Source organism: Pelodiscus sinensis, chromosome 5 (genome assembly GCF_049634645.1).
Source record: "Pelodiscus sinensis isolate JC-2024 chromosome 5, ASM4963464v1, whole genome shotgun sequence".
In the NCBI taxonomy this organism is placed as follows: domain Eukaryota; kingdom Metazoa; phylum Chordata; order Testudines; family Trionychidae; genus Pelodiscus; species Pelodiscus sinensis.
Window position 1 is genome coordinate 7,281,122 of NC_134715.1, and position 26,842 is coordinate 7,307,963.

The 26,842-nt window shown below is 44.6% G+C and overlaps 1 protein-coding gene across 7 annotated transcripts in view; it reads right to left on the reverse strand.

Moving 5' to 3' along the window:
• Positions 1-26,842, reverse strand: part of SLC4A4 (solute carrier family 4 member 4) — a 242,172-nt gene that overhangs the window by 24,810 nt on the left and 190,520 nt on the right. For all 7 annotated transcript variants that reach the window (XM_075929409.1, XM_025178447.2, XM_075929408.1 and 4 more), the window contains exons 15-18: positions 18,510-18,580; positions 8,992-9,180; positions 5,223-5,336; positions 4,372-4,533 (exon numbers count right to left, since the gene is read on the reverse strand). In XM_075929409.1, the coding sequence (XP_075785524.1) occupies positions 4,372-4,533; positions 5,223-5,336; positions 8,992-9,180; positions 18,510-18,580 (536 nt within the window). The remainder of the gene's footprint in view (positions 1-4,371; positions 4,534-5,222; positions 5,337-8,991; positions 9,181-18,509; positions 18,581-26,842) is intronic.

Below are 26,842 nucleotides of genomic sequence, written 5' to 3' on the forward strand. Positions count from 1 at the left end.
ATAAGGAAAGGGGGGAGGGGAGAAGGGAAAAAAATTGAAGGGGAGGAAGAAAAAAAGACAGTGAGTAGATAAGCTTCAGAGGGACAGCGGAGTGAGTCTAACAGGAAAAACTTAAAACACAATTAGTCTAGTAAAAGCAGTGAGGAGTCCTGTGGCACCTTATAGACTAACTGAAGTGTAGGAGCACAAGCTTTCGTGGGCAAAGACCCACTTCGTCAGATGCAAGTAGTCTAGTAGCGTCTCAAAGACTAAATAGTTAAAAGAGGCTGATAAGAACCATTAGTTAGCAGTTGGAAGGGAAGATGACCAACACCAGATTTTACACAGACATTAAGCACCATTAGCACCTTCACTGTTCGGTTGGTTGATAATGTGCGAGCCATCGGATATTGCGATTCAAACCATTCGTTTAAGAATTAAACTTGTGAATGAAGTTTCCAGTCATCCACTGCCTTCCCCAGGCTTACTCCTAATGGAGGTAAAATGGCAGTGAAACAGCACAAATGTAGGGCCGGTGAAGAGTGATACCATCTGAAATGGAGGCTTTGGAATAGAAGTCACCTGGCTGCATACAGTAAAGAAATAAGCCGCTGGCAAAAGTCACATGGACACCGATTCTACCATTTGACGGATCTTCCAGAAAGCTATGGCTTATGGCTGCTCCATAGTCACTTTCTTTTTTATTATGTTCTTCTAATTAAGATTAAAGAAATACATTAACCTTTAGGAAGCTATGTGCAGAAAAAAATAAAATTTTGATGGCCTGGAATAGGACAAACTGATGTTCACCTGGCAAAAGAAATAAGGAGATCTGTGTCTCAGTAGTCAGCCAGCATTTCTTGATCCAGATCCCAAACAAAGGTCATCTTAAAAAACAAATCAAAACCACCTGTCCCTTTCCTCTATTATTCTAACTCACTCTTTTAGGTCAGTTTCAGTTTTTAAATTGCCACGTGAAACAATGCCAATCATTACCATATAATGGTAATTATATTATTTATTAGGTTCACGCCTAAATAATGACCATAATATAACTCTCATTATGAATCAATCTTTGTTCCTACATTCCAGTCCTTTTAAAATGCCTTTTAAAATTCTACGAAATTCAACTCAGAGTAGTTGTATTCCAGAACTTTCATAAATGGGCATTCCAGAACTAATTAAAATATCTAATTAAAATCTCTTCAGGTTCTTTCCTTGTAGTCTACTGCACAGTAAAAAATAATCATCATCATCATCTGTCGCACTGGGGGTCTGCCTGTTGCCATTCGCAGTCTAACGTGGGTGTACCCCAATATCTCACCACCCCAAAGTTTCCAAGGCATAAATTCTGACCAACATGAGTTCACTCAGGTGTCATGGTTATGCAAACAAATCTTGTTTTGCACGTTGCTTAAAACTATTGATCAGTGATTTCCTTGTATGATAATCATGCTATTAAATATATTAACGGGGCTTGTCAAATCTACAGAAACTTTGCCCGTTTTGATAAGGCAAGAAAAACCCTGACCCTTAATGCGGTAATAAAAACAAAACTCTGAACGCAAAAATCAGCTCCTGCCTGAGGTTCCAGCTTTAAGGATAAGGTCTCAGCTCTATCCACTGGATTCTAGCTACTGCTCGGTTAATTCACATCACCTTTTATCCTGCCTATTCAGATAAACCAGATCATTAGATACGGTCGAGGAGGACAGAGCCACCAACAGCTGTTACCCAAAATATAGTCCAGGATAGGGATGTGAGCGACTAGTTGACTAACCAACTATCCAATAAGCAAATGCGTATCGGATAATCAACAGGCTAGTCAACTCATCACTCCCCCCCGCCCCACCCCCTTGCTGCCTCTAAGGGCACATCTACACAAAGTTTTTTTCGGAAGAGGTTATGCAAATTCTGTGGGAATTTGCATATCTTCTTCCGATCTCACTTTCAAAAGAGGATCTTTTTAGGAAAAAAAATCACGTAAACCTTTTTTAAGGAAGAGCGGTTTTTCAAAAAGGTTTGTTTGGGTTTTTTTTCCAAAAAAAGGTGTCCAGACTACTTTCACTTTCGAAAGATATGCTTTCAAAAGTGAGATCAGAAGAAGATATGCAAATTCTGATGGAATTTGCATATCCTCTTTCGAAAAGTCTATGTAGTCTAGATATAGCCAGAAAGAGGCAGCAGGGGGAGGGGCGGGGGAAAGAGAAGGGGATGCTTGAAAACAACAGTGCCCGGGCTCCACATGGTGTTTCAAAGTGGCTGCCCTGCATGGAGCCCAGGGGTAGCTAGGGACTCCCCTGCTGACCCCAGGCTCCATGTGGTGCTGCCCCTTTGAAACCCCACGTGGAGCCTGATGCCGGGCTCCCCATGGCGTTTCTATGCAGCAGCACCGCATGGAGCCCGGGGTTGAAACGCCGTGGGAAGCATGGGGTTACAGGGGCCCGCTTGAGTCCCCCACTGGCCCCATGCTCCCCACAGCGCTTTTGCCTTTGAAGTGTAGCACTAGCTCTGAGGCTGTTGCCACACTTCAAAGGCGGAGGCTTATCGACTAATCGGCCAGTTAACCTAAATTTAACACCCCTAGTCCAGGACACAAAGCCATACTCCAGCTGTCCCTAAACCTCCAGTTGGCAGATGCTGGGACTGGATAACAGAGGATGGGTCACTCAGAAGTGCCCTGATCGATCCGTTCTGTCCGAAGTGTCTGGCACTGGCCACGGCCAGAGAAGACACTGAGCGAGACGGACCACTGATCTGACCCAGCATGGTCATTCTTACGTTCTTAAGCATTTTCTTTTGCTTCTCTAGCACATGGGTTCTGGGAAATCTCACCAGTCTAGCTGCCTGCTTGGAAAACCAGGGAGCAGCCAGTGAAAAAGCAACAGCCACACCCCCACTGCTGTGACGCATGCATTTGTGGACCCTTCCTTCCCCTTTTCTTCAAATCACAGCGTCGTGGGGAACTATCAAGGCAAAAATGGATTTTGTCCTCAGGCCGAAAAACCTTTCCATGACAACAGGCCTTTTTCGACCCTTCACTGGACAAGGCATTGAAACCTCGGTTATTCCTCCACGCTCTTGGCCGAGCACCAAGCCAGTAGGGGATTTGAGGATGTTCAGTTGCTGGTGAGAGGAAATGCTTTTTACTACCTCTGGCCCACTCAGACCCAGCGCAGATGGAGTCTGGAATGCGCCTCATTTACTTTCCCTCTGCCACAGAGTCTATTGTAGATGTCTAGCCTGCTAAGTGCACTACTACAGACAGGCCTGTTCCAAGCAGTCACCTTTTATTAGCTAAAGAGGAATTTGGGAAAATTCTCCCCTGATGAATCAGCCCCATTCACCTGCACCTCACTTGCTGACCAAGGGGACAGCAAACAGCAATTGGAAACAATGAGCAGTCTCCTCCAGAACTCTGGCCATTAAATCCAAAGAGAAATGCCTTTGCAACAGGGATGGCCAGCTTCCTGTGCCCTCCCTGTCCCCAACCTAAGCTGCAAAAGGGCATCCAGGCCGGGAAAACCATTTTTCTTCTCACTATAGTTCTCAGTCCCCCTCTGTGGTGCTGTGTCATCTTTTCCTTTCATGCAGAGGTGCAAAAACCAAGACGACAGGACTTGGAGGAGAGAATTTTCGGGGAGAATTTTTGGAGTGATGGTTTCACACAGGAAATCCAGTGACTCTTTTTCATTACTTGGGCATTTGTTTGGTTAACAGTCCATTTTCTGAAGGGAGAAGATCAGGGCATTTCACTCCCTTAGGGCTTGTAAAGCATCACACACAAAGTATCGGCTCACAATATATGGCTGCTCTAATTTGCAATGATTGAAGTGACTCCCTATGGACTTCTTTTCGTGCCAAGCAGTAGGCAGAGAGTGCAGGTTGTTATGCCATGCACTGACAAGGCCTCTACTGCAACGGCAGAAGGAGCATGTGGCTCGTGTCCACTATGCCCTCCATGAAGACCCTACACTGTGACCTTGGTGATGGCCAAAGATCTGGTCCTCGGGGTTTGTTCCATCCTCTCTCAGAAAGAGCATCTGCTGAACTCAAAAGGAGTTGAGAGTAAAAACATCAGGTTCTGAGCATCCTTTGCTTTAACAACAAATGTCATTCAAGGAGTACTGCAACTTTCAGGCTCAAGTGATGACTTTGCTTTCCAATAATGATCACAGAATCATAGAACTCTAGAACTGGAAGGGACCTCGAGAGGTCATTGAGTCCAGTCCCCAGTCCCCTGATGTGCTAGGACAATATACATGCTGTTATGAAACACCAATCAGAGTGTTTCTAAGGGAGCAGGTGCCCATTCCCGCCACAGGCTCTCCAGCCATCTCTGTCTCACAGAGGATGCGCTTGCGCTTTCGGCGCTCAGTGCCAGACACTCACCTTGAGCTTGTGCTCTTTCCGGTTGACGATGACAGCCGTGATTTGCTGGTCCATGAAGATGAGAATAGTCACCAGGAGCGCGGGGATGGCTGCTGCGAGGTACACCCACCAGGGGTTCCCGCCGAACGGTGGGACAAACCAGCCTCTGTTGGGGCTGGTTGGCTTCAAGAGCAGAGAGAGGCATCATCAGAGTGGCAACGTATTATCAAGCACCCCAACAAAAGCACATTTATCCAGGGAACGCAAGGACCCAAACATGGGCCTGTCAGGCTAACTCAAGGAAAGTTACAGAGGACATTGACAATATGGGATTCATTCTTCCCTCACAACAAACATCAGCCAAAATTTAAAACCTGGAGCTGATTATTAGGGAGTCAGATTCTGCCAGCCTTGTTCCAGCTAAGGAGCAGCACTCTGAGTAGCCCTGCTGGTCCAGGTTGTGGAACTCGCCCGGAGTATGTGCAAGCATCGACACCCAGTGAAACGCCATGGGCAAGTGACGGCTCATCGGTATGAATAAGTGCAAGACAGATGTGACCTACTGAACTCCTGGAGTAAGGTGCTACTGAGCATGAACAAGGTTGGCAAGATCCAGCTCTGTGATAAGCATTTGTCATTGCATTTCAGAAGTCATTTCAGCCAATTGACACTGTGTTAATGGGGAGCCTATAAATTTGCACTACTAAATAAACTGCTTTCTAACTGGCTCCGCAATACCATCCCTTCTGGATAGCTTACTTTTGATTATTCGTGGGCTAGTGGCTAGACAGAAGGAAGACAGAAATGGCAAAGTGCGACCGAAGCCACAAAGTAAAATAAAGGTTGCGTGTTGAAAGGTCACAGTTACCTACCTTGAATTCACTTGGCACAATTAGTTTTGGTGTATCCACACCAACGAGGGCATCTATTCCACAGAAAATCAGAATGGACAAGATAATGGCAAAGTCACTGATAAGCTTCCTGGCCTGAAATAGAAGGTGACATCATCACAGTGGCTGGTACCAACCATTTAAATTCAATTCTTGTATCTGGTGGCAATTAAGGATAAACATTTCCCTTTCCATGGGGACAAATGGTGCACGTTACAATGGCTGATGAGATTTAAAAATGTGCTTTGATACTTTATTACATTATCTGAATGCCAAACGATTAGGCCTCAACAGACTTACAACCCCTCTCCCCCAGGAAAAATAACTTCTGTTGCAGAATATTCCCACACAAATTCTTCCGTGCAATCTTACAGATCATCTAATTCTACAGTGACCCACAATCCCCACTGGAACGGTTTCTGAAAAAGCTGTGACGTAACTCCATGGAGGAAAACGGGCCTCTTATTAAAATAAGAAGCATCTTAAGTAAGATGAGATGTGTCTGAAAGATGATGTGGTAGGAGGAGATTTTGATCCCAGCTCTCCAAATGAAATGCAAGGCAGTCACTGAGATTATTAAGGGTGTTTGTGCCCATGGTAAGACTTTTAGTAGTACACGGTTAGGATTATTCGTCAACTCTTAGGGTTATTTGTCAGCTGTCAATATTAGATGCAAGCCAGTGGCTGAGATGAAATAAGATGTTTGTAGGCCATAGCATGCCTTTGATAGCAGGTTTCCAGCACAGTTTGTGAACTGCAGAAAGATAATCCTTTAAAGGAAAAATGTGACAACGTCTACATTCTGCATGCCCGGACAAAATACAAGGAGCTCTGCTGTCTTTTATGCTGCATGTTAACTCCTGCTTCACGTTACCGGCCTAGTGCTGTACAGATCAATGTACAACCCAGCCCCTAGAGTTAGAATACAAGAACACAGTCCTGCTAGACTGGAGGAACCCAACTGTTACAGCTCGTGTTCATGGACTGCTGGGTAAAGAATAACCTCCAGCCGAGTAGAAATGGATTTTCCAAGACAGACTCAGTTTACACCTGCATTCACCCTCAGAAGGGATTCAATTAACCAACCGCAGGTTTTGTCTAGACATTTATCAGTCAGCATCTTGAGTTTCAGTGGTCTGGCAAGTTCTGTTACCCTAGGTGACCCCCTGGTCCTTTGGGCATATTGTAAAAGTGTCAAGCTGACAAGCCTGCATGTGCACAATAATTTAAAGTGCAGCTGCAGACCCTGATTCGGGAAAGCACTTGAGCACATGCTTAACTTTAAGCAGAGAAAAACTGAGTTCTCTCAATTGGGGCCTTAAGAGTTATAAAAATCATCACAGGGTTTCATTTCTACAGTGTGTTACTAATTTTCTCTATCAAGCGTGCTCTGTCTACAAGTGAAGGAATGGTCTAGGTGTCAGAGAGGAAAGGAAAGAGAGGAGCTCTCTCCTCCTTGAGTGCAGCGATGTTACAGATAGCACCCCCAGAGCATGTTAAAACCACCTTGGGGAAATGGTCTTGCAAGCAGGTTGCACTGGACTGACTTGCCACCAGCATAGATGGCCATGTCTGTGTTTCCATGCATGTATCCAGAGAGGCATGGAAGAGACATCTTGTTCACTCTGTCTTGTATAACCATATTCAATTAAAGGGATTTCAAGATCACTTCTAGTTTTGTCAACACCAAAGGTTCAAAATGAGGAGTCAGGTCTCCCTAATTAATGACATTTTAAACAAGGAAATATTGGGCTTTTTTTATTTGCCTTCTGGCATTTGATTTTTATAGGGCTCATGTTTTAAAGCTTTTCATTGCTACCATCAGGGCTAGAAACTTTTTTTTTCCCCAAATGAAAGCTGAGTTTCTTCTGTGATCATGTGTCTCAGGATAAAAAAAAAAACCCAAGAGATTTATCAACACTGACTCCTGAAACAATTTTTAACATTGCCCATTTTGCAAGGCACATTGAGTCTTTAGTAAGAAACCATAAAAGCAAGGAAGAATTCAAGATTTCACATCAGCAATGGAAACAATCACCAAGGGGGTCACATGGGGAGGTCAAGAGCTAGGAACACAAAAGACAGGCACAGATACCACTTCAGTATGGGTGTGGTGCTATATATTGTAGAGAATTGGGGGCAGACGCTCCACCTGTGTCGTCCGTTGTAACTCCCCCAAAATCAACGTGGGACTGAGAGTTTTCACCGGGCCTTGAAATTTAACTAACCAGAGCTTAGAGCTTTTATATACTATTGTGTCAACTTCTCAGCGTCCTTCCGCCCAGGCTCGCCAGATTCACATGGATAACAGATAAACCGAACTACATTCCAGCCAGGGTGGAATTTGTTTTCTTTTCATTAAAAATAATAAAAGTTCCATTTCAGTGCTGCAGGAGCATAAACTCCATAAATCCTATTGCAGTCAGGATGCCACAGGGGGGTTCTTTGAAGGGAAAAAATGTTGTTATGTACAGAAACCTGAAACGAATGCCCTTGTTTTTTTAAATTTTTGCTCTGATGAAACGAGGGTGAGACCTTGGAGGCGGTGTGTGTGTGCTGTTGTGCGAACTGGAACCTCTAACAGCCGGGGTGGGGAACCTTTTCTGGATGGGGAGGGAGCCCCTGACCCACAGAGAAAACAGTCGGTGGCCCCGACTGAGAAGCGAAAAGACACTCCCCACATTCTCCTCACACACCAGAACATAGGGGGGCCCAGCTTGGTAGATTTTGTGTGTTCCAGCCCTATGATGGGGCACCATGTGCATTTGCATGGTGAGGAAGCTTGACGTCTCTTGTCTACCAGCCCACACCGTACTTGAGCTAAGAGAGAGGACTTCAGTATGTAGGGCTGTTACACTGAGTGACACCTCACTCCTCAAATCATAGCACTGATTTCACTAGAATTTTTCATGAAGTAAAGGTAGCAGAATCTGAGGAAAAAAGTCTATTCCAAAGCTTGTTTAAGTTAATGCAAAGATTCCCATTAACCCTGGCTGCTCCTAGATGAGACCCTAAAAGGGTCAATAGAATTTATGCAGTGAAAGGCCTACCATAAGATATACAGGCTGATGGCTGATAAACATGATAAACATGGCTGATGTTACATTATTATTAAGACTGTAACTTTTTCACATTCTGAATTCTGAGCATTTGCAACTTGAAACCTTAACAGTATAAAATGTCTCTTTACATCTATCTTCTAGATCGATTTCTTTCTAGGGCATTAGGAGACACTGGACTTTTACTCAGCAAAGATAAACTTCTTGTACAAATAGGAAGTCTGTCTGCCTTGCTTAAGTTTTTACTGCACCTTTGTGACACTTGATAAAGTGATTTCTGTGTGTATATTCAGGTATGGCACAAGGAGACTGTAGATCACCAGCCATACAGTAAGTGAAAATGGCCTATAGCTATGACCAGCAGCTCTTTTTCTGCTTTGGTGAATTCTTAATGCCGGAAGCAAAAGTTTTGATGAGATTTGTACTGATCAGTTGTATCACAGTGCCCTGAAAAGTGCTATATCACAGACCTGAAAAGTGAGCAATTCTGTGACTTGCCTAAATTCAATACTTCAACAAATAGGATCTGGATTCAATACCCCTCCCTCCTCTCTCACACACACACATTGGTGTTTGTTCATCCATGCTGTAGCTATTGAAAAAGGAGGAGTTGCAAACAAGAGTACAGCACCTCCGATACGTGCTCTGGAGGAGTAAGGAAATTCCCCCAGGTGATGAACATGGGTACTTACAGTGGTTGGGAAATAACGGCTGGTTTTGAATTTCTTCAGGGCCATCGAGCAGGTGTAGGTGCCAAAAAAGAGGATAAAAGACATGAGGGTGATGTCAGGGACGTATTGGCAGTTGTTGCCCTCAAGGTAGCCTCCATATTTCCAGCACTCCTTCTTTGTCAGAGACGACCAGTCGATAGTATTATTGTACTAAAGAGCAAAGAGAATATCCCATTAAGCTCTGCTCTATTAACTCTGCTCAATGCTAAAACAGCAACTGGAACAGTGAGCCATGGTGGATCCTAGGATGAGAATCTGTGCGGCTTAAGAGTAGCGGGTGAACATAAACTGGGCAGCAGAGCAGGGGCATGCGAATAAGGGAGCAACACAAATTCTGCGCCATATAATATGGAAGGCATTTGACAAACTTAATATCTGCATTACAGTCTCGGTTATATCTCGCCACATAGCTCCATGCAGAAACAGAAAGCAAAGCTTTATTCTGCCCTTAGATTTTTAAATTGAAAATACAGTTCTGCAATACCAACCAGCACCACAAACCTCTTCGGTGAGAATATTGTTTCATCCCTGTCCTCTCCAGGGGGTGAGGAAAACTGCCTCAAGTCTCACCGGCAGGGTCAACTCAGCCTGTAAGTCACATTCGTGGCCTGCCTGACCAAGCTGGAAACCACATGCGGAGTTCTCACGTGCATGTGGAACTACTGGCCCAAGATCCAAATGCGACGCTCAGATTTCCATTTTCTCTAGTTCCCCTCCCTGCCTGTATCACCTAACCAAAACATACTCCTAGAGAAGGCACAGCTCACCGGCCTTCTAGCAGAAGAGACCCCAAGCCCTTCTTCAAAGTGGGCCCCAACACTGCCAGATGTGCTTTGATGGCAGGACACTTCCCCTTTAGCCAGCTCGACAGTAGCACCTCAGACCTCCCTCCCCCCCACCCCCCAACTGAGGTCTGAGCATTGCATCAGCTTCACAAAATTCTCCTATTGTATTGGTCTGGGAAGAAGTATGTTGTGCTGCTCCAAAAGGAATAGGCCCTGATTAATTCAGGGTAATGTGAACAAGATGCTGGCCTTTAGACTCCTGGCCATATGTTGAAAAGAAAGCTATAATTCAGTTCTGGGGTCCCTCCATATATTCCGTAGATGCCCTCAGTTATCCCAGTATGCACAAAATGGCCAGGGAGCACCAGACTCTGGCCACAAAATGCACATCTCTGTAATCATATGAAACTGCGAAGGACAGAACAGCAAAATAATTCCCTCATCACACTTGTATTGGGCTTCATCAAGCAATCTAAGCCTTCTATTTCTCGTGACTCATTTTAATGCTTCTGCATCTAGAACTGTTCAGAAAACCGTGATAGAAATGTAGCCGTGTTAGTCTGGTGTAGCTGAAACAAAAGACAGGACTATGCAGCACTTTAAAGACTAACAAGATGGTTTATTAGGTGATGCACTTTCGTGGGCCAGACCCACTTCCACAGATCAAATAGTGGAATATACGGTCATGCCAATTTTCTTCCACTATTTGATCTGAGGAAGTGGGTCTGGCCCACGAAAGCTCATCACCTAATAAACCATCTTGTTAGTCTTTAAAGTGCTACATAGTCCTGTTTTTTGTTCAGAAAACTGTCGCTGTCCACAATAAAGCAGCCACCTCCTTTGAGAAAATGTGAGGTATGATTTCACTGACTTTAGTTTAATTAACATTGACAAATTAAATACAAAAATAAATTGGCCTAAATCTGGCGCACAAAAAAATCTATGGCATTCTTTCCCAAGTGGAGCTAACCAATACTTGATGGAATAAGCTGTCCTCGTTTACACACAGCTGTGAGTCCCTGATGTTCAGCTCTGCTGTACCACACAAAGACCCTGCAGGGATTTAGTGGCAATATACAAAACACAATTTGACTTTCCGTTTTCGGACCATTAGAAAAGCACAGGAGGGAATGTTTCTGTACTGAATCTTAAGGCATTCCCTGCAGCAATGTTTTAAAGCACCAGTTCACCTGGCACTCAGTACAACTCCTACTAAAAACAAATATTTCCACTGACTTCTATGGGATTTGAATTTATAGTAACACTGGAAAACATTCTCCATGTGAGCAAGTCTTTATTGTGTACACAGGGACTCAAATATTAAAAAAACAGATAATATTGTAATTCCCAAAAAGGAACACAATTTGTACTTAAAATGACAGTATAGACTCCTGATTTTCTTGTGTGGTTAGGTCAGAAAAATCAACAGTTTTCCAAAACTCCGAGATTATGGAGTTCTCTTCTCCTCTCCCTATATGTGCATAATTCCCAGCAAGGTTTATGCTGTGTGAAGGGAAGAATAAATATGAATGCAAAAGGAATGAAGAATCAAAAATGTGCATGTAAACTATCAAAGAAAACTTGTGATAAACCGGTGGGGGCAGTTTAAAACAGACACGGTCTATCCAAAATACAGCTACACCTATCCCCAAGCCTACTGTCAATTCTGGGGAGAGTTTACAGTCACAATTTCCTATTTGAAAAACACATTTTCTGCCTTAGCGCTGTGTACAAAATCCAAATGGAGGAAACAGACTATAACAGAAGCAGTGAAATTAGCACTATACAAACTGTTGTCAAATGCACAGACTGCACAAACAAGCAAAAAGAGAAGACCATTCATCTTTTTAGTTTCAGGAATCCTAGATGTTGTTTATTACTACAGTCGACTGCAATAGGAGATACAACATTATGATATTCCCTTACACAACCACACAAGGAATCAGGGGAAAAAATCAGTTGCTTAGAAGAGGGATGCTGAACTAGAAGACAGACAAAATTGTACCAGAAACCTTGCAGATATTTTAAATGTAGGTAATTTAAGGCCCGCCAGACATGCCGTTGGAGGATATATACATGTAACCATAGCATGTGTCTATTAGTAGCACATACACCTATACACATGCATCAGTGTACATCAGGCATGCAACCAAACACTGACCACATAGCAGATTATGTTGGAAGGCCGCTGGTATTAAATTGCAGCTTCCTCAGCAAATTTCACCAATCCAGAAAGTTGTAGTTGAACTGAGGTGTGATTTTGCTGACAATGATGGCGGCGTGGGGGAGGGGAAGACCCCCGGTCAATTATCCATCTGACAGGGTGCTGCCACCTTTGCTTTCTCAGCACTGCTTTTCTCTGAAGCACAAAAGAAGCAAAAAATCTGTTCCCCACCAACAGGGTTTCTCCCTATCTGCCTGGACTGCTAGCTTCAAGCCTGGAACAGTGGGGCGGGGGGGGGGGGGGGTGAATATTTACCGAGCAGGAATATCAAGACAGAACTAAGATCAGCTGCCTGCCTCCCGCATGCTGATTTTGAAGATGCCACAGGACTCCTCACTGTGTGCAGACACACACTACCATGGCCACCTCTCTGAGACTATTCCTGGAGCATTAAACCATGAGATCTTGGACTCCAGTGGCTTCATGAATGAACAACTATGGAGCACGAACTGAATGTTTCAAAGAAAATGAGGATTCAGGTCAGAGATGCACCAGAAAAAAAAAAGGTTTACTCTCGAGCCTTTTCCCCATTACCACCAAACACACACCCAGCGTCAGAAGCATTTGTCATTAAAAAGAATCACTCCAGAGGCAGCGCATTTGAAACTGACAGGTACAATGAAGGACCCTGTACTCTGAAGTACCACAGCCCGTTCATAGATTTAAAATAGATGTGACTTGGCTGCACTGCCTTTCCCTAAAGAATCACAATGTTTTATTAGGGAACAAAACCTATTACAAATTTCCCACAGAATTAAAGAGTACAAAGTGGAAATTCTGAACCTCCAAGGGAAAGGAAAAAGCTGTTGGTACTAGATATTGGTTGCACACTGTTTGATAAGTTATGGAACTTCTTAAATAAGTTAGTCTATTCAATAATTACTATGTTAGCCTTTGATAGGTTTTTTTTCCCCCTTACAAGTCACGTTTAGTAACTTCTGTTTGTGTCACTATACTGCTACCTTGTACTCTTCGTTTTGGTTTTTTTGACTTGCACTGCTATTCGTTTTGGTTTTTTTGACTTGCACTGCTACTGTTTTTAAGATAACTTTATACTTTATCCACATTGAATATATTTGATTTAATGCAAAAATGCACTAATATGCTAAACAGAGATGAAGAGAAAAGTTGGGGGTGATGGTAGATGTATATTTTCATTCTAATTTTGCTTTAGTATGCGATCACAGGCATTGAGGTTTCACTGAAGGGAAAAAACACTTATTTTTAAAATTATAAAGTCAACCTGTAGGTGATCAGGTTTCTCTTTTTGGGAAGAGGAGATTAGGTCCATGCTGTGACCAGTTCTGTTCAATATCTTCATCAACTATTTACATATTGGCATAGAAAATACGCTTATTAAGTTTGCAGATGATACCAAGCTTAGAGGGGTTGCAAGTGCTTTGGAGGATAGGGTCATAATTCAAAATGATCTGGACAAACTGGACAAATGATCTGAGGTAAATAGGATGAAGTTTAATAAGGACAAATGCAAAGTACTCCACTTAGGAAGGAACAATCCGTGTCACACATACAGAATGGGAAGTGACTGTCTAGGAAGGAGTACAGCAGAAAGGGATCAAGGGGTCATAGTGGAACACAAACTAAATATGAGTCAACATTGTGACACTGTGGCAAAAAAAGCAAAGGTGATTCTAGGAGGCATTAACAGGAGTGTTGTGAACAAGACATGAGAAGTCATTCTTCTGCTCTACTTTTCACTGATTAGGCCTCAGTTGGAGGACTGTGTCTAGTTCTGGGCACCATATTTCAAGAAAGATGTGGACAAATTGGAGAAGGGCCAGAGAAGAGCAACAAAAATGATGAAGGGTCTAGAAAACATGAGCTATGAGGGAAGGCTAAAGGAATTGGGCTTGTTTAGTTTGGAAAAGAGAAGACAGGGAGGCTATGATAGCCATTTTCAAGTATCTAAAAGGGTGACGGGGATTGTTCTCCTTGGCCTCTAAGGATAGCACAAGAAAAAATTACCTTAAGGTGCATCAAGGGAGGTTTAGGTTGGACATTAGGAAAACTTCTTAACTGTCAGGGTGGTTAAACACTGGAATAAGTTGCCTAGGGAAGTTGTGGAATCTCCGTCACTGGAGATATTTAAGAGCAGGTTAGACAGACACCAGTCAGGGATGATCTAGACGGTACTGGGTCCTGCTGTGGGGGCAGGAGACTGGACTTGATGACCTCTCGAGGTCCCTTCCAGTTCTAGTGTCCTATGACTCTATGATTACAGGGGGTTCCCTTTCCAGCTATGAGATTAGACTGCAAGCCCCAAGAGTGCAAGACACGGGCCAGCAAAATGACCTTCCACCGTGGCTGGCGTTCAGCGGGAGCACATTGGCAAGGGTTCTGCACAAGGGGACGCAGGAGGAGAGCTGCCTTTTTCTGATGTAAGTGGGATGTCAGCTGCAAGAAGCGCCCTGAAGCGATCGCGCTTTGTCACAGTGCATTTTAAGATCCAGCACAATTGCTGCCCTGGCTAACTGTCTAGAAGGATTTATAATAAAGACTGTTCTTCCCGTTCTTAACATCTTCACGCACCCTTAATTTGTTTTCTTCTGAAACTAAAGAACTTTGGTGCTTGCAGAAAAACACTGAAAAGGGGCCAGCTGGCTAGCCTGGGTATTATTTCCCTACACTGGCACATGCAAGGGAGCAGGTATTAATCCCTGTGTCCAGCGTCCAACTCCCCAAGTTGGGAATGCTACCGTACCAGCTTATTCAGCTGCCATGCTGAGAGGGTGCCTGATGCGTCTCACTGCCTGTCTGATTTAGGAGAGATGGTGATTGGCTCTGAAGTGAGCACTGTCGGCTCTGGAGGATGTTAGCATGAGGGCCGTGAAGGGCAGGGGATATCTGGTGCTGTGGACCCCGTCCCACAGAAGAGCATCGGAAAATATGGACCTACTGGCTTATTTTTACCAGCTTCTTGTTCTGAACAGGGCCTTTTTTAATGTCTTCAGCCCCCTAAATTAGTCACTTTCTCCTTATGCATTTATTCAGCCTTTCCCCAAGAGTGACAGTCCAATGCAAAACCCACAAATAGCATGAAGAGCTGCTCTCGTTAATGAAACTAAAGTAACAACTGGTGTTCTTTTCCTGACAGGCGGCCTCCGGAGCCTTGACAGGTAGTGTTGTACCAGCGCTTGGGGCTGCTCATCACTTGTAAAAGCATCATTTACTATGAAGGGAAGCTGAACATGTAGGACCTAATTTTCAGTCCCAGTGGAAGAGCAGAACTCCGCTGCTGAAGTACCACAGGGACTACACATAGGCACCCTAACAGAATGACAGCACACTAAAAAGGAAGCACGGGGAATGGAGTGTAGTCCACTGCGTAGGGCAATAGGCTGGGAATCCAGTGACCTCACTTCTATTCCCAGCTCTGCTATCAAGCTACTGGGTAACCTTGGGCATGTCACTTGAACTCTGTCACCTCCCATCCACACTCCCTTTGTCTTGTCTATTCAGACTATAAACACCTCAGGGCAGGGACTGTCTCTTATTACGTGTTTGTACAGCACCTAGCACAGCAGAGCCTCAATTTCAGTGGAAACTACTGAAACTGAAGAAAACCCAGGTAGCAGCTCTGCATTCTTAGGTAAAGTGTCCTGTAAAAAAACATTTTTCATTCAGAAAAATCAAAAGTTTGAAACCGCCAAGTTTTATTTTATTTCTCCCTCTATTCCATTGTTAGCTACAGCAAATATTACTAATACTTAAAAAAAAAAAAATTAAAACCACGAGTTTGTAATAGGAGAACTAGTACCATAGTCCATGTTAAGATGTTTGTAACAACGGCCTGTTATATCGTTTGGCGTTCCACAGTTTAGAAAGAAATCACTGGAAATACAGAGAGCTTGAGCAGTTGCAAGTGTCCATTTATTTCATAACCCAGAACTAACTAGAACAGTGTTTCTTAAACTTTTTAAGATGGAGGAACACCAAACAATTTTTTTTTTATGGAGGAACACCAAGGACTTTTTGTTGAACATTTAAAAAAAAAGGGGGGGGGGGGTGGACAGGGAAAAGTTATTGAGAAAAAAAAATAGGGTCGGGGGGGAGCTATTGAGGGGGAAAAAGGTCACTTGTCCCTTTAAGGGTGGCCATTTTGAACTCTGTGGTTCTCCACGGCATACCGGTGTGCCACAGAACACGGTTTAAGAAACACTGAACTAGAACTAGCTCAGACAGGTTGGGCTGACCTCTAACCTATGTCTACACAGCAGCCTTATTTCAGAATAACTGATGTTATTCCAAAATAACAGTCTGCTTTCTACACAGCAAACAGTTACTTCAACATAATATTGAAGTAGTGTCAAGCTGGAGGACTTCTTACTCCAACTCCTGTTTACCCTCATTTTACGAGGAGTAAGAGAAGTCGGAGGACTTCCTGCTGTGTAGACAGCCCCAAAAGCTGAAATAAGCTATTTTGACTTAAGCTACTGCTTTAGCCCTGCTATGTAGACGTTCCCCTAGTGACCTAACTCAGGTACTATAACAACAAGATCTATAGTTACAACCACCCAATACATAATATTGCCCTTATCATATCTGCATGGGAAAGGCCCCTGCACAATTGCAAGGATAGGGCCTGCTGTTTGCAAGTAATTAACAGCACAGCGGCATTAACATCTGGAACAGCTAATTTGTTCATCCCACCCATTAAGCCAAAGGTAACACTGTGAGGATATTAAGAATGTCCACACTCTTTTTATAGCACAATGGGAGAGCAGAGCACTAAGAGACATCAACGACCACCTCCCCACACTAACGCTTTTAAGATCTAAATGAAAAACAAACATACAAGGGCAGGGAAGAAGGATGCAACATGATACCATGCAGTTCTAACTGTTGAAGTCTGCGCACATCTCACGAGTTCCACTAGCGTTTCAGATGGGGGGAGGTCGTACAGAATTATAATGTATTTTGTAAAATTGTGCAGACAAAGGTGTATACGGGATCAGCTAGTGGTTGGAGGCTAAAACGAGCACCCCTCTGTGGGTAAACCACCTACCAGAGGTGTACAAATGGTACTGCAAGTAAGAGGAATACTTAACAAAATAAAATTTAGTTGTAAACGGCTGAATCCACTGCATCGCAGTTATGAGGGATAATAAACTCCCTTTCACCCCATGCCACCTTTCTCCAAGCAAGACCATGGTCTCAAACTGCAAGTTGTGTGTCACGTGTTCCCAGAGCAAGACTGGAAAAACAGAGTAACCATCCAGTACGGGGCTGTGATCTGGTTATTTTAATACACGGAACAATAACTCCCTCTCGGGCCCTTTGCAATGGGACACATTGCTTAGAAACTGTTCTCTATTTTTGACCTTTTTTTGGGATGGGAGGGGGGAGAGGAGGAGTAAAAGCATCAGAAGTGAATAGGTGCCGGCCTATTCCAAACACATAATTGAACAGCACACTGAGGGTTTCAGTGCCTGCTTTCCTGGAAGGCTTACTTAGGGCATGTCTACACTTACCATTTAAAGTGCAAAGAGTCCTTTTGCGTCAAAATTGTGGGTGCGTCTATACTTGCCAATGACTTTTTACAGTGAAACTCAGAAGTTTTACCACAAAAAAATAATAAAATAAAAATCATCTCCATGAGAGGCGTACAGCTCTTAAGCTATATATACACAGCTTCCCTCTTTTGCAAAAGCCTATGCAAATAAAGCATGGATTAGCATATTGTCGCACTTCATTTGCATAATTAATTAGGAGCTGTTTTTACACAAGAGCCATTCTTCCCGAAAAAATGAGGAAGAATGGCTCTTATGTAAGAGGGGGCTTTTGCGCAAAAACAGCTCCTAATTAATTATGCAAAAGAAGTGATGCAATATGCTAATCCATGCTTCACTTGCACAGGCTTTTTCAGAAGAGGGAAGCTGTGGAGAGGTAGCCCCACTGATGATGCTTTTGCAGAGACATGCAAATGAAGGAATGTTCTTTCTGTTTACATAGCTTTTAGCCTACGGGAGCATATCCCATTGTACCTAGGCGATCCCTCTGGCCAGCAGCTATGTACCCTGTAAAGCCCTGGAAACTCTGAAACTCCCCTTGATGTTTTCTTGGCGAGTTTTCTTCACAGCCCCGTACTTATCTGGCCACATGACAATGGCTACTCCACAGAGCAAATGATCCCCTGCATGGAGCAATGCTGAGCTACTGGAGCTGATCGGTGTTTGGGGAGAAGGGGCTGTGCAGGGACCCAGGATGCCCCAGGATTAGAGTCCTCCCCCCACCTCCCATTTCCCTCAATACCTATCAAAATGGAGAGAGCTGCCCTGTGGGATAGCTGTCTTCGTGGCGCTGATCTCGGTAGTGATGGAAATGCTGCAAATGTAAACACTCTGACACCTGTGGAATTGAATACACAACCAGCGCTTTTCTTTTACCAGTTGCTTATCACCAGTTAAACTGACAGTGCAAAAACTCTGCAAGTGTAGACATAGCCTTACCGTCTCAGCAGAGGAACTGGTCAGCCAATCCACTGATGCTGCCGTTGTCTCATTAAATAGTGAACTGTTATCTGCAAGAAAAGAGACATAAAATGAAGCATTGTGACTGTGGTGTTTATACTGCTAAGAATGGAAACAAATTTAAGATCTTAAAAACCTCTCTCTCTACCTTATCAAAGTAGTAGCTAAATAATATTTGTTGTCTTCCCAGTGCTGGTGAGCACAGCCCAAAGGAATGCTTACATATGACCCACGAGTTCAGACGGCTTGCCTTTCAGCAACAGTTATCTTGAGGGGACTAACTCAAGCTTACTTCACTGGAGTTGCCTAGCTCAAGGGAGAGCAGCCAGATGGCACAAGGACACAGGAGCGACACCGAATGATTTCATCAGCTTCCCAGAGTAACTGGATGAACAGCTGATGAGTTGTTGTAACTCTACCTGCTGCATCCCCACAGCATTGGAAGTTTGAGCATCAGACGCACTCCAACTTTAGCACCTACCCTATGCCCTGATAGCCCGACATAAAGCACTCCCAAATCTGAGAGACAGATTTCTATGTGGGGACCGTCATCAAGTTAGGGACAAAATACCAGTATTAGAGCAAGCTATAACCTAAGTTAAGACATGTGCTCCCCCTTCCCCCCCCAAAAAAAAATACAACAATGTATGAAAGGTCAGTACGACTTTATAATTAAACCTGTACAACTGCTTTTGGCATTCACAGTAAAAAACAAAGTGAAACAATGCAATGGATTACTTCGCTATTCACGTGACAAGACTATGGAATTTCACTGGTATTTCACTATAAACTCAGAATTCATAAATACTCGCTTGTTCTAAATTTAAGCCTCTTGGCTAAATGATATGATACAACTTTTACAAGTCTCAAAAATAAGTAAAGAAACAGTCAATGATACTAGACAGGAGCTCAGGAAAGAAACATAAAACTCCCACAGAGTCACATACTTAGGGCAGGTCTACACTTACCCGCAAATCGATCCCCTGGGGGTCGATTTAGCGGGTCTTTACCATTAAAGACCCACTAAATTAATTGCTCTCTTATTGACTCTGCTATTCCATTAGAACAAGAAGCATGAGGGAAGTCAATGGGAGAGTTTCCTTACATTGACCTCCCTCTGAAGACCCTGCAGCAATTCAACCTAAGGTACGACAAGCCCAGCTATGCTATTCACGTAGTTGGAGTTGCGTACCTTAGGTAGACATTGCCCAGTAGCATAGACCTGCCCTAGGGCAGAGTGTGAACTTTACCATTGTAGCATTACAAGTCTAATTTAACTTTATAAACCAATCGATAAGGAGCTGCTCCCGAAAATTATGCTTTCCTAGCATGTTTCTGTATGTTCCAAACCCCAAAGAAATACTTTTAACAATAAGAATGTTTCCTATATCATAGTGTGAATTGTACTGCATTAAAGAAACTGATCTGATAGGATTTTCTTTTATAGCACTTGGATAGCATGGCGGGCAGCCTAACTAAAGGGATATATTTAAATTTAGAATAGATTTCCAGTATCATGACAAGTGAGTTGTTCCCCTTCTCCTTGAGGAGTTACGTATTCCTGCTCTAAAATTTTGTATTCCAGATTTTGCACCAGGATTTCCATCAGGGTTGTATTTCATCCCCGTTGATAGGGATCTGGCATGGACACACGTTTGTATCTCACATTCAAACCTATCTGATTGAAGGGATGAAATGTAAGATGTTGGGAGGATTTGGGCATGAAACATTCGCTTTCTTCAACAGCAGCACTACAGAGCATGCAGTAAATGCTTCTTTTGGCATGGTTTCAAGCACTACAGTTCCTTTTCCAGCATCTCCACTCACGTCAAAATCCTATGTGCAGACTTGACACACCAGGTGAGAAAGGTCTTTTGCACAGAAGAGCTTGTTCCCCCGGAGCAGAAAGACACAAGAAGGTAGAGTCCAACAATTATAATCTTCTCAGCCTGAACTCTGCTCTAGCTCTCTGCAACCTTCCTCTTTCGTAGCATATGTGCTGTGTATTTGCTGAAGGACTTTTTTTTTTACCTGCCCGGATGTTTTGCTCATCACTGTGGTATTTGCAAGCCTTATAAAAATCGAAAAGCAGTATGCTGCATTCCCTCGACTTCCTTTCAGCCCTGAAAACAAGGTTTGTCTTTGTTCTATCACCTGCAGCGATTCTTGTCCAGCTTTTCTTTTGTCCCCATTTCTTTCCCTGAGGTGGTAATTATAGGGGAAAGCTACAGTCAGGAGATGGGCCATATGAGGAATCCAGAAGGTAATACGATTCAATCAAGGCTGTTCTAATCTCTTGTAGCAGTTGTGGGTCAAGCACAGACAAATCCCTATTTCCTGCTCTTTCCACGTTTCTCTTGTTCCTGATGCCTATCGTGGTTATGGCACCGATGTGACCTCACTGTGACTGCAGAGAGAACCTGGATGCAGGCTCTTGGATGGCTGGAAGAACCGAGCCAGGAGACAGAATTAAATCCGATTTCTGCAGCAGTCGGGCATTTGAGCGGTGGCATTCATGCCTCCTTGTAATGCTAAGCCAGCAGGCAGACATGCTCTCCTCTGAAGAGCAGAGGCCTCTGAAGAGTAGCCCTGCTCATTGCTAGATTCAGGGCACTGCAGCAATCAAGCAAGGAGGTCATGAGTAGCATAGGCAAATTGCATTTGGGGCCAGGGCTGTCAAGATGTAGTGAGCGCAGCTTTGAGCTAGCTAAAGATGGAAGGTGCCTTTTATTTGGCCAGCAGCAGAGTCCGGAAGAGCAGTAAGCTTCAACATGGCCTTGACAGTCAGGAGAAGCATGGGAGCTTCACAGCCAGACCAGCTGCCTTTCCTCCAGGAAGCAAATGGGCTTTTTAAACATCTTCCATCCCTCCATCGCCCCCAACTCCCAAATTATACATTGGGTCACATTTTCTGTGTAACAGCCAGACTGGTCGAGTGTGAGGATCAAGGGAAGCTCTCATGCAGTGACTCCAGGGTACAAAAAAACCTCGCTGGCGATTTGTACAATGTTATTTTTATTTATTGGGTGCCTTCTTTCTCCATCCACTAACACCAGACCAATCCTGCATGCGGTGAGAGACATCCCTCTATCCTCCAGTGTGAAGGCAGATAAGTGTTTCAGTGCCACCCTAGGTAGGGAAATTTCCATGGAAGAGATGTCACTTGCAGACTAATGCAGCCTTCTCACCTAAATCTAGTCCTTACTTGGCACTTGTACCATCCCCAACAGCTACAACTTGCCCAATGAGTGAGCTGGCTGTGTGCCAACTGAACAGATGGGCATGTGAGCCTAGGCAGACCGGGTGAGAGCATCAGCTATGCATGTGGAAGGCAGAACTCTAGGATGAGAGCATCGAAACGTCAGTCGTTCCGGCAACTGGAGCGGGAATCTCTGGTGAATGGGGCATTTAATTACTAATCAAGCTCCCAGTGATGTTAATTTAAAGGCGGGTGGCGGGGGGGGGGGAATCTTTTGTGGCCATAAGCATACGCAGAAGAGTGCCGGGAGGGTGAAGGAGAAAAATCAATGGCAACGAATTCCCTGTTAGCTCTTTGCAAGCAATGCCCTGCCAAAAGGTCCCAGATGCAATTCCATGGCAGTTTTCTTTTGTGGCCTTCTGAGGCTGCCGTGTGTGGAGCAGGATGTAATAAGTTACAACGCAGAGAGTGCTGGTTCAACAGCTCTGGAGCCAAATCTTAATTGCAACAAGAACAAAAACAAGCACAAGTATAAATCACAGTGTAAGCAAAGACCCCTTTCTCGCCGTCAGCTGCACTGACTAGCTACGGAGTCAATAAAACCTTTCCTGAACCTGCTTTACAAAAACAAACCTCCGCACCACAGTCGCTGGCAGTTTAGCGCTCTCTTGTATTTTCACTCCCAGTAAGATGTGATGTGTTCTACACGTGCAGGAAAGAACAGGGGGAAGAAATCATCGACTGCTGAGTTAGCCCAGCTCTGCACCGCCACGCTTACTGCTACACCTTCAGTTCTTCAGGGGTGTGAAAAAACACCCCCCTGTGCAATAAAAGTTTTGGCTCTGAAAAGTGCCAGTCTATACAGTGCTTTTTCGCGGGGCGCAGCGCTCCCTGTGATAAAGCTACTGCCCTCATCGGGGGGGGGAGGGGGTTTAATTGCTGGAAGAGCTCTCCCCTGGCCTTAAAGAGTGACTACACTGCCTACGTCACAGCACTGCAGCAGAGGCAGTGCTGTGACGTAGGCAGTGCAGATATACCCCTACCCCAAATCCCCTGGAATTAGGAATCTCTTTTGGCTAATCTCTTTTTTCTTTTCCTTCCAGTATTGGATGCTTAAGGTAAAGTTGGAAAAATTGTGGAGAATTGGCTTTTATATTTTGGCTGAAAATAAAGTATTGTAATGGGTGTTCTAGCCCTGATTATGGTATTTTCCACTGCGAGGCTTTACAGTCCTGGGATGTGTCATGAGGACACTGTTAGGATCACCAGGATTCCAAGTTACGTTGGGCCAGAGTCTGATCCCTTTGCTCAGATTGAGTTGGACTTTCTCTCAGGCTGAATTTGAAGGAACTTTCTGCAGAGTAGGGGCTAGGGTACACTGACAACTTACCTCAGCAGAGCTCTATTGCTGAGGTGTGTGAAAAATCTACTGAGTCAGCTCCTGGTGCTGACGCTGCGTGAGGCCATGTCTCCACTTGCCGTGCTGGCAATTGATCTGCTGGCATTTGATTTAGCGGGTCTAGTAAGGACCCACTAAATCAAATGCCAAGGGTACCACTGATAAGCACCGGTACTCCTTGCAGTCACAAGGAGTAAGGGAAGCCAACCAGAACGTTTGCTCCTGTCGGCCTCCCACAGTGAAAATGGTGCCAAGCTCGGTTTAAGTTATGTTAACTCCAGCTATGTTATATACGTAGCTGGAGTTGCGTACTTAAAGCTGACCTTCCGGGTCTAGTATAGACCTGGCCTGAGTAAGAGGCATCATCTGCTGCCTGGGGTATGATTCATCATTGCCTTGTACCTGGTACAGTCATTGATTCAGCACAGAGTGGGTGAAAATCACCACAGTAGCTTTTTATAATATTTTGTGGTAATATAAGTGTGAGACAGACAATGAAAAAATCGGGCTTTTTACATTTAATGAGCCTAGTGGTACAGAGTAAATCCAACCACCAAATACAGGAAGGTTTCCAGAGTAAACAAACGAACTAGATAACCACATTTTTTAAAAAAAACCCAGTGTCCTAGCCTTTCTTGTTTTGCATGTCTCCTTTCAAACAGCCACCCCACTGCAGGTTTTCAGCTGCAATTCACCCGTGACTGCACCGCTTTTCAACTTTACTTACTAAAGACACTAAGCAGGGAGACTTACAATGACCTGGGTTTGTTTTTGCAACCGAAAAAGGAACCGTGTAAGGGGTACAAAGCTTAGGGAAAGGGCAACTGAAAGTCAAGACTGCATTGAGTGTTCCTCAAAACAGCCTATTCATCTGTGGCCATGCCACCTTTTCCCTTTGTAACCAACCCTTTCTCTGTTACATAAAGACTATACAAGAGGATTAAATACAATCCAGTGGAGTAAAATGGTTACCCGCCTTCTCGTAACTGTTGTTCTTCAAAATGTGGTGTTCGTGTACATTCCAATCAGATGTGTGCACACTCACATACATGATAGCTGGAAGATTTTTCCCATAGCAGCATCCATCAGGGCAGTCCGGGGACCCTCTGGAATTGTGCCTTCAGGGCACTCCATATAAAGCCTTACCACCCCCTCACTTCCTTTTTTCCGGCCGCTCCGACAGATGGGAAGGAGGGTGGGCACTGGAATGGACAAGAACATCTTGAAAAACAACAGTCAGGGAAAGATGAGTAACCATTTTCCTTCTTCAGATGCTTGTTTATGTCAGTTCCAATCACAAGCCCAAGTGTAGGTGGTGGAGATTTGTCTACTAACTGGAGCACTGCTTGTCCAAGGGCCGCATCCTCTTTGTCCTGCTAGGTAATGGTACACTGCATGGCAAAGGTGTGGATGGAGAACCGGGTCGCCACTCCGCCGATTTCCTGCTATGAAGGCCATTGATGATGCCCTGGTGGAGGTGCAGGAACTAGCACTCACAAATGTAGATGCCATTTTGCAAAGAGATGTGTTGCGATGACACAAGATGAACTTTCACTCTGTCTGCCTCTAACTGGACCCATTTTCGGAATGGTTTCATTCTCACAGTGTAAAGGGCCAGCACCCTGGGGGAATGAGGCTTAGGGTAGAAAACCAGGATGATGGCGTCCTGGCTGATGTGAAACTGCGACACAACTTTTGGGAAGAAAGTGGGACGAGGCCTGAGCTGCACCTTGTTCTTATAGACTGTAGGGAAGGTTGGACGTTAGGGCTTGAGCTCAGACATTCTCCTGGCCAAGATTATTGCTAACAGGAACACCACCTTGTAAGAGAGCTAGAGCAAGGAGCATATAGCCAATAGTTCAAAGGATCTGGCTGAGATCACAAACAGGGACAGGTTGAGGGATGGACATTAGGGTATAGCCTGTCAAGTCCTTGTAAGAACGGGCTGACCAGATGGTTAATCAACACAGTCCGGCTTTCAGCACCCAGGTCAAGATGGTGGCCACGTGAACTCTTATTGATGACAATGAAAGTCCCTGTAACTCCAGACAATGGAGGTAGACATAAAAACTAGGAGTCACCAAATGAAATTAATATGTAGCAGATTTAAACCAAACAAAAGGAAGTTTTTCTTCATGCAGTGCACAGTCAACCCGTGGAACTCCTTGCCATAGGATGCTGTGAAGACTAGAATTTTAACAAGGTTCAAAAAAGAGCTAGATAAATTCATGGAGGTTAGGTCCATCAATGGCTATTAACCAGGATAGGTAGGAATGGTGTCCCTAGCCTCTGTTTGTCTGGAAATGGATGACAGGAGAGGGAACATAATATTTACCTGTTTCTGTTCACTCCTTCTAGGGCATCTGGCATTGGCCACTGTCAGCAGACAGGATACTGGGCTAGATGGAACTTTGGCCTGACTCAGTTTGGCCATTCTTATGTTCTTCGGTAGTCCAGAATGAGTGGGACTAAGGCTAGCGGCAGGGATGAATGGTGCTGTACTAACCAGACTGACAAGCTCCTCTTCTTGGCAAGGTAGGTAGCTCGTCAAAAGGGTTTCCTGCTGACAACATGGACTTGTCCAACTTGCTCTGAACAGGAAAGCTCCATTGGGTTCAACCCATCATGAGGTGAAGTGACCCGGTGGTTGGGTGTTGGAGACAATTGTGCTGGTGTGTCAAAAAGTCTGGGAAGAGCAGCAGTGTGGAGGGATGTGTGCCATTGCTGATGGGGCCAGGCTGCTGCTATCAATGTGATCCGAGCTCATTCCCTCCGGATTTTGAGGAGAACCTTGTGAACAAGAAGCATGGATGGAAAGGAGAGAACCTCCCTAATGGAGGAGAAACATGTTCATGCTGGATTTTGCAAGGAGCAGAACTTCTGGCACTCTGGTTGAGTCACATGGCGAACAGGTCTATCTGGGAAAACTCCGAAACCTGGAAGTTTGAAATCACAACATCTGGGCAAAGGGACCACTTGTGGCTCTGAAACGACCAGCTGAGATGGTCTGCCAGCTCATTCTGTAGGCTGGGGAGGTACACTGTTTGTGGGTGTGTTGCATATTCTACGTACAAGTCCCACATTATGAGGGCTTCCTGGCACAGGAGAAAGGAGCTTACACCCGTATGTTAATAAAGAACATTGCTATTGTATTATCCGCTAGGACTGATACACATTGTCCTATTAAGTAGGCCCTGAAGGTCTGACATGCTAGGTGCACTGCTCTCCGTTCTCAGACGTGGATGTGGAGGGGCAGGCCCATCGGAAACCAGAGTCCTGCAGTCTCCCTGATATGCTCTCCAGCCCAAGTCTGCTGTGTCGGTCACAAGTGACATAGTTGTGCAGCAGTGAAGGGAACTCCTGAGCAAGCCTCCTGAGGGTTGAGCCAGCACAGGAAGGAACTGAGAACCAGGCCAGGAAGGGTCACGACCCTGTCCAAGCTGTCCCAGGCTGGGCATTACACTGACGCAAGCCACGACTGAAAAAGCCTGAGCTCAAATCTGGCATGCTGCACCACGTAGGTACAAGCAACCATGTGTCCGAGAAGCTTCAGGCAGTTTCCTGCTGTGGTGGTAGGAAACTGTCTAAGGCCTCCAATTAGATCCATCAGGGCCTAGACGTTGCTTCTGGCAGGTGCACCCTGTCTTGGGTTGATCCCAGTTCTGCCCCTGTACACTTTGCTCTGGACAGGGGACAGAGTTGATTTTGCTTTGT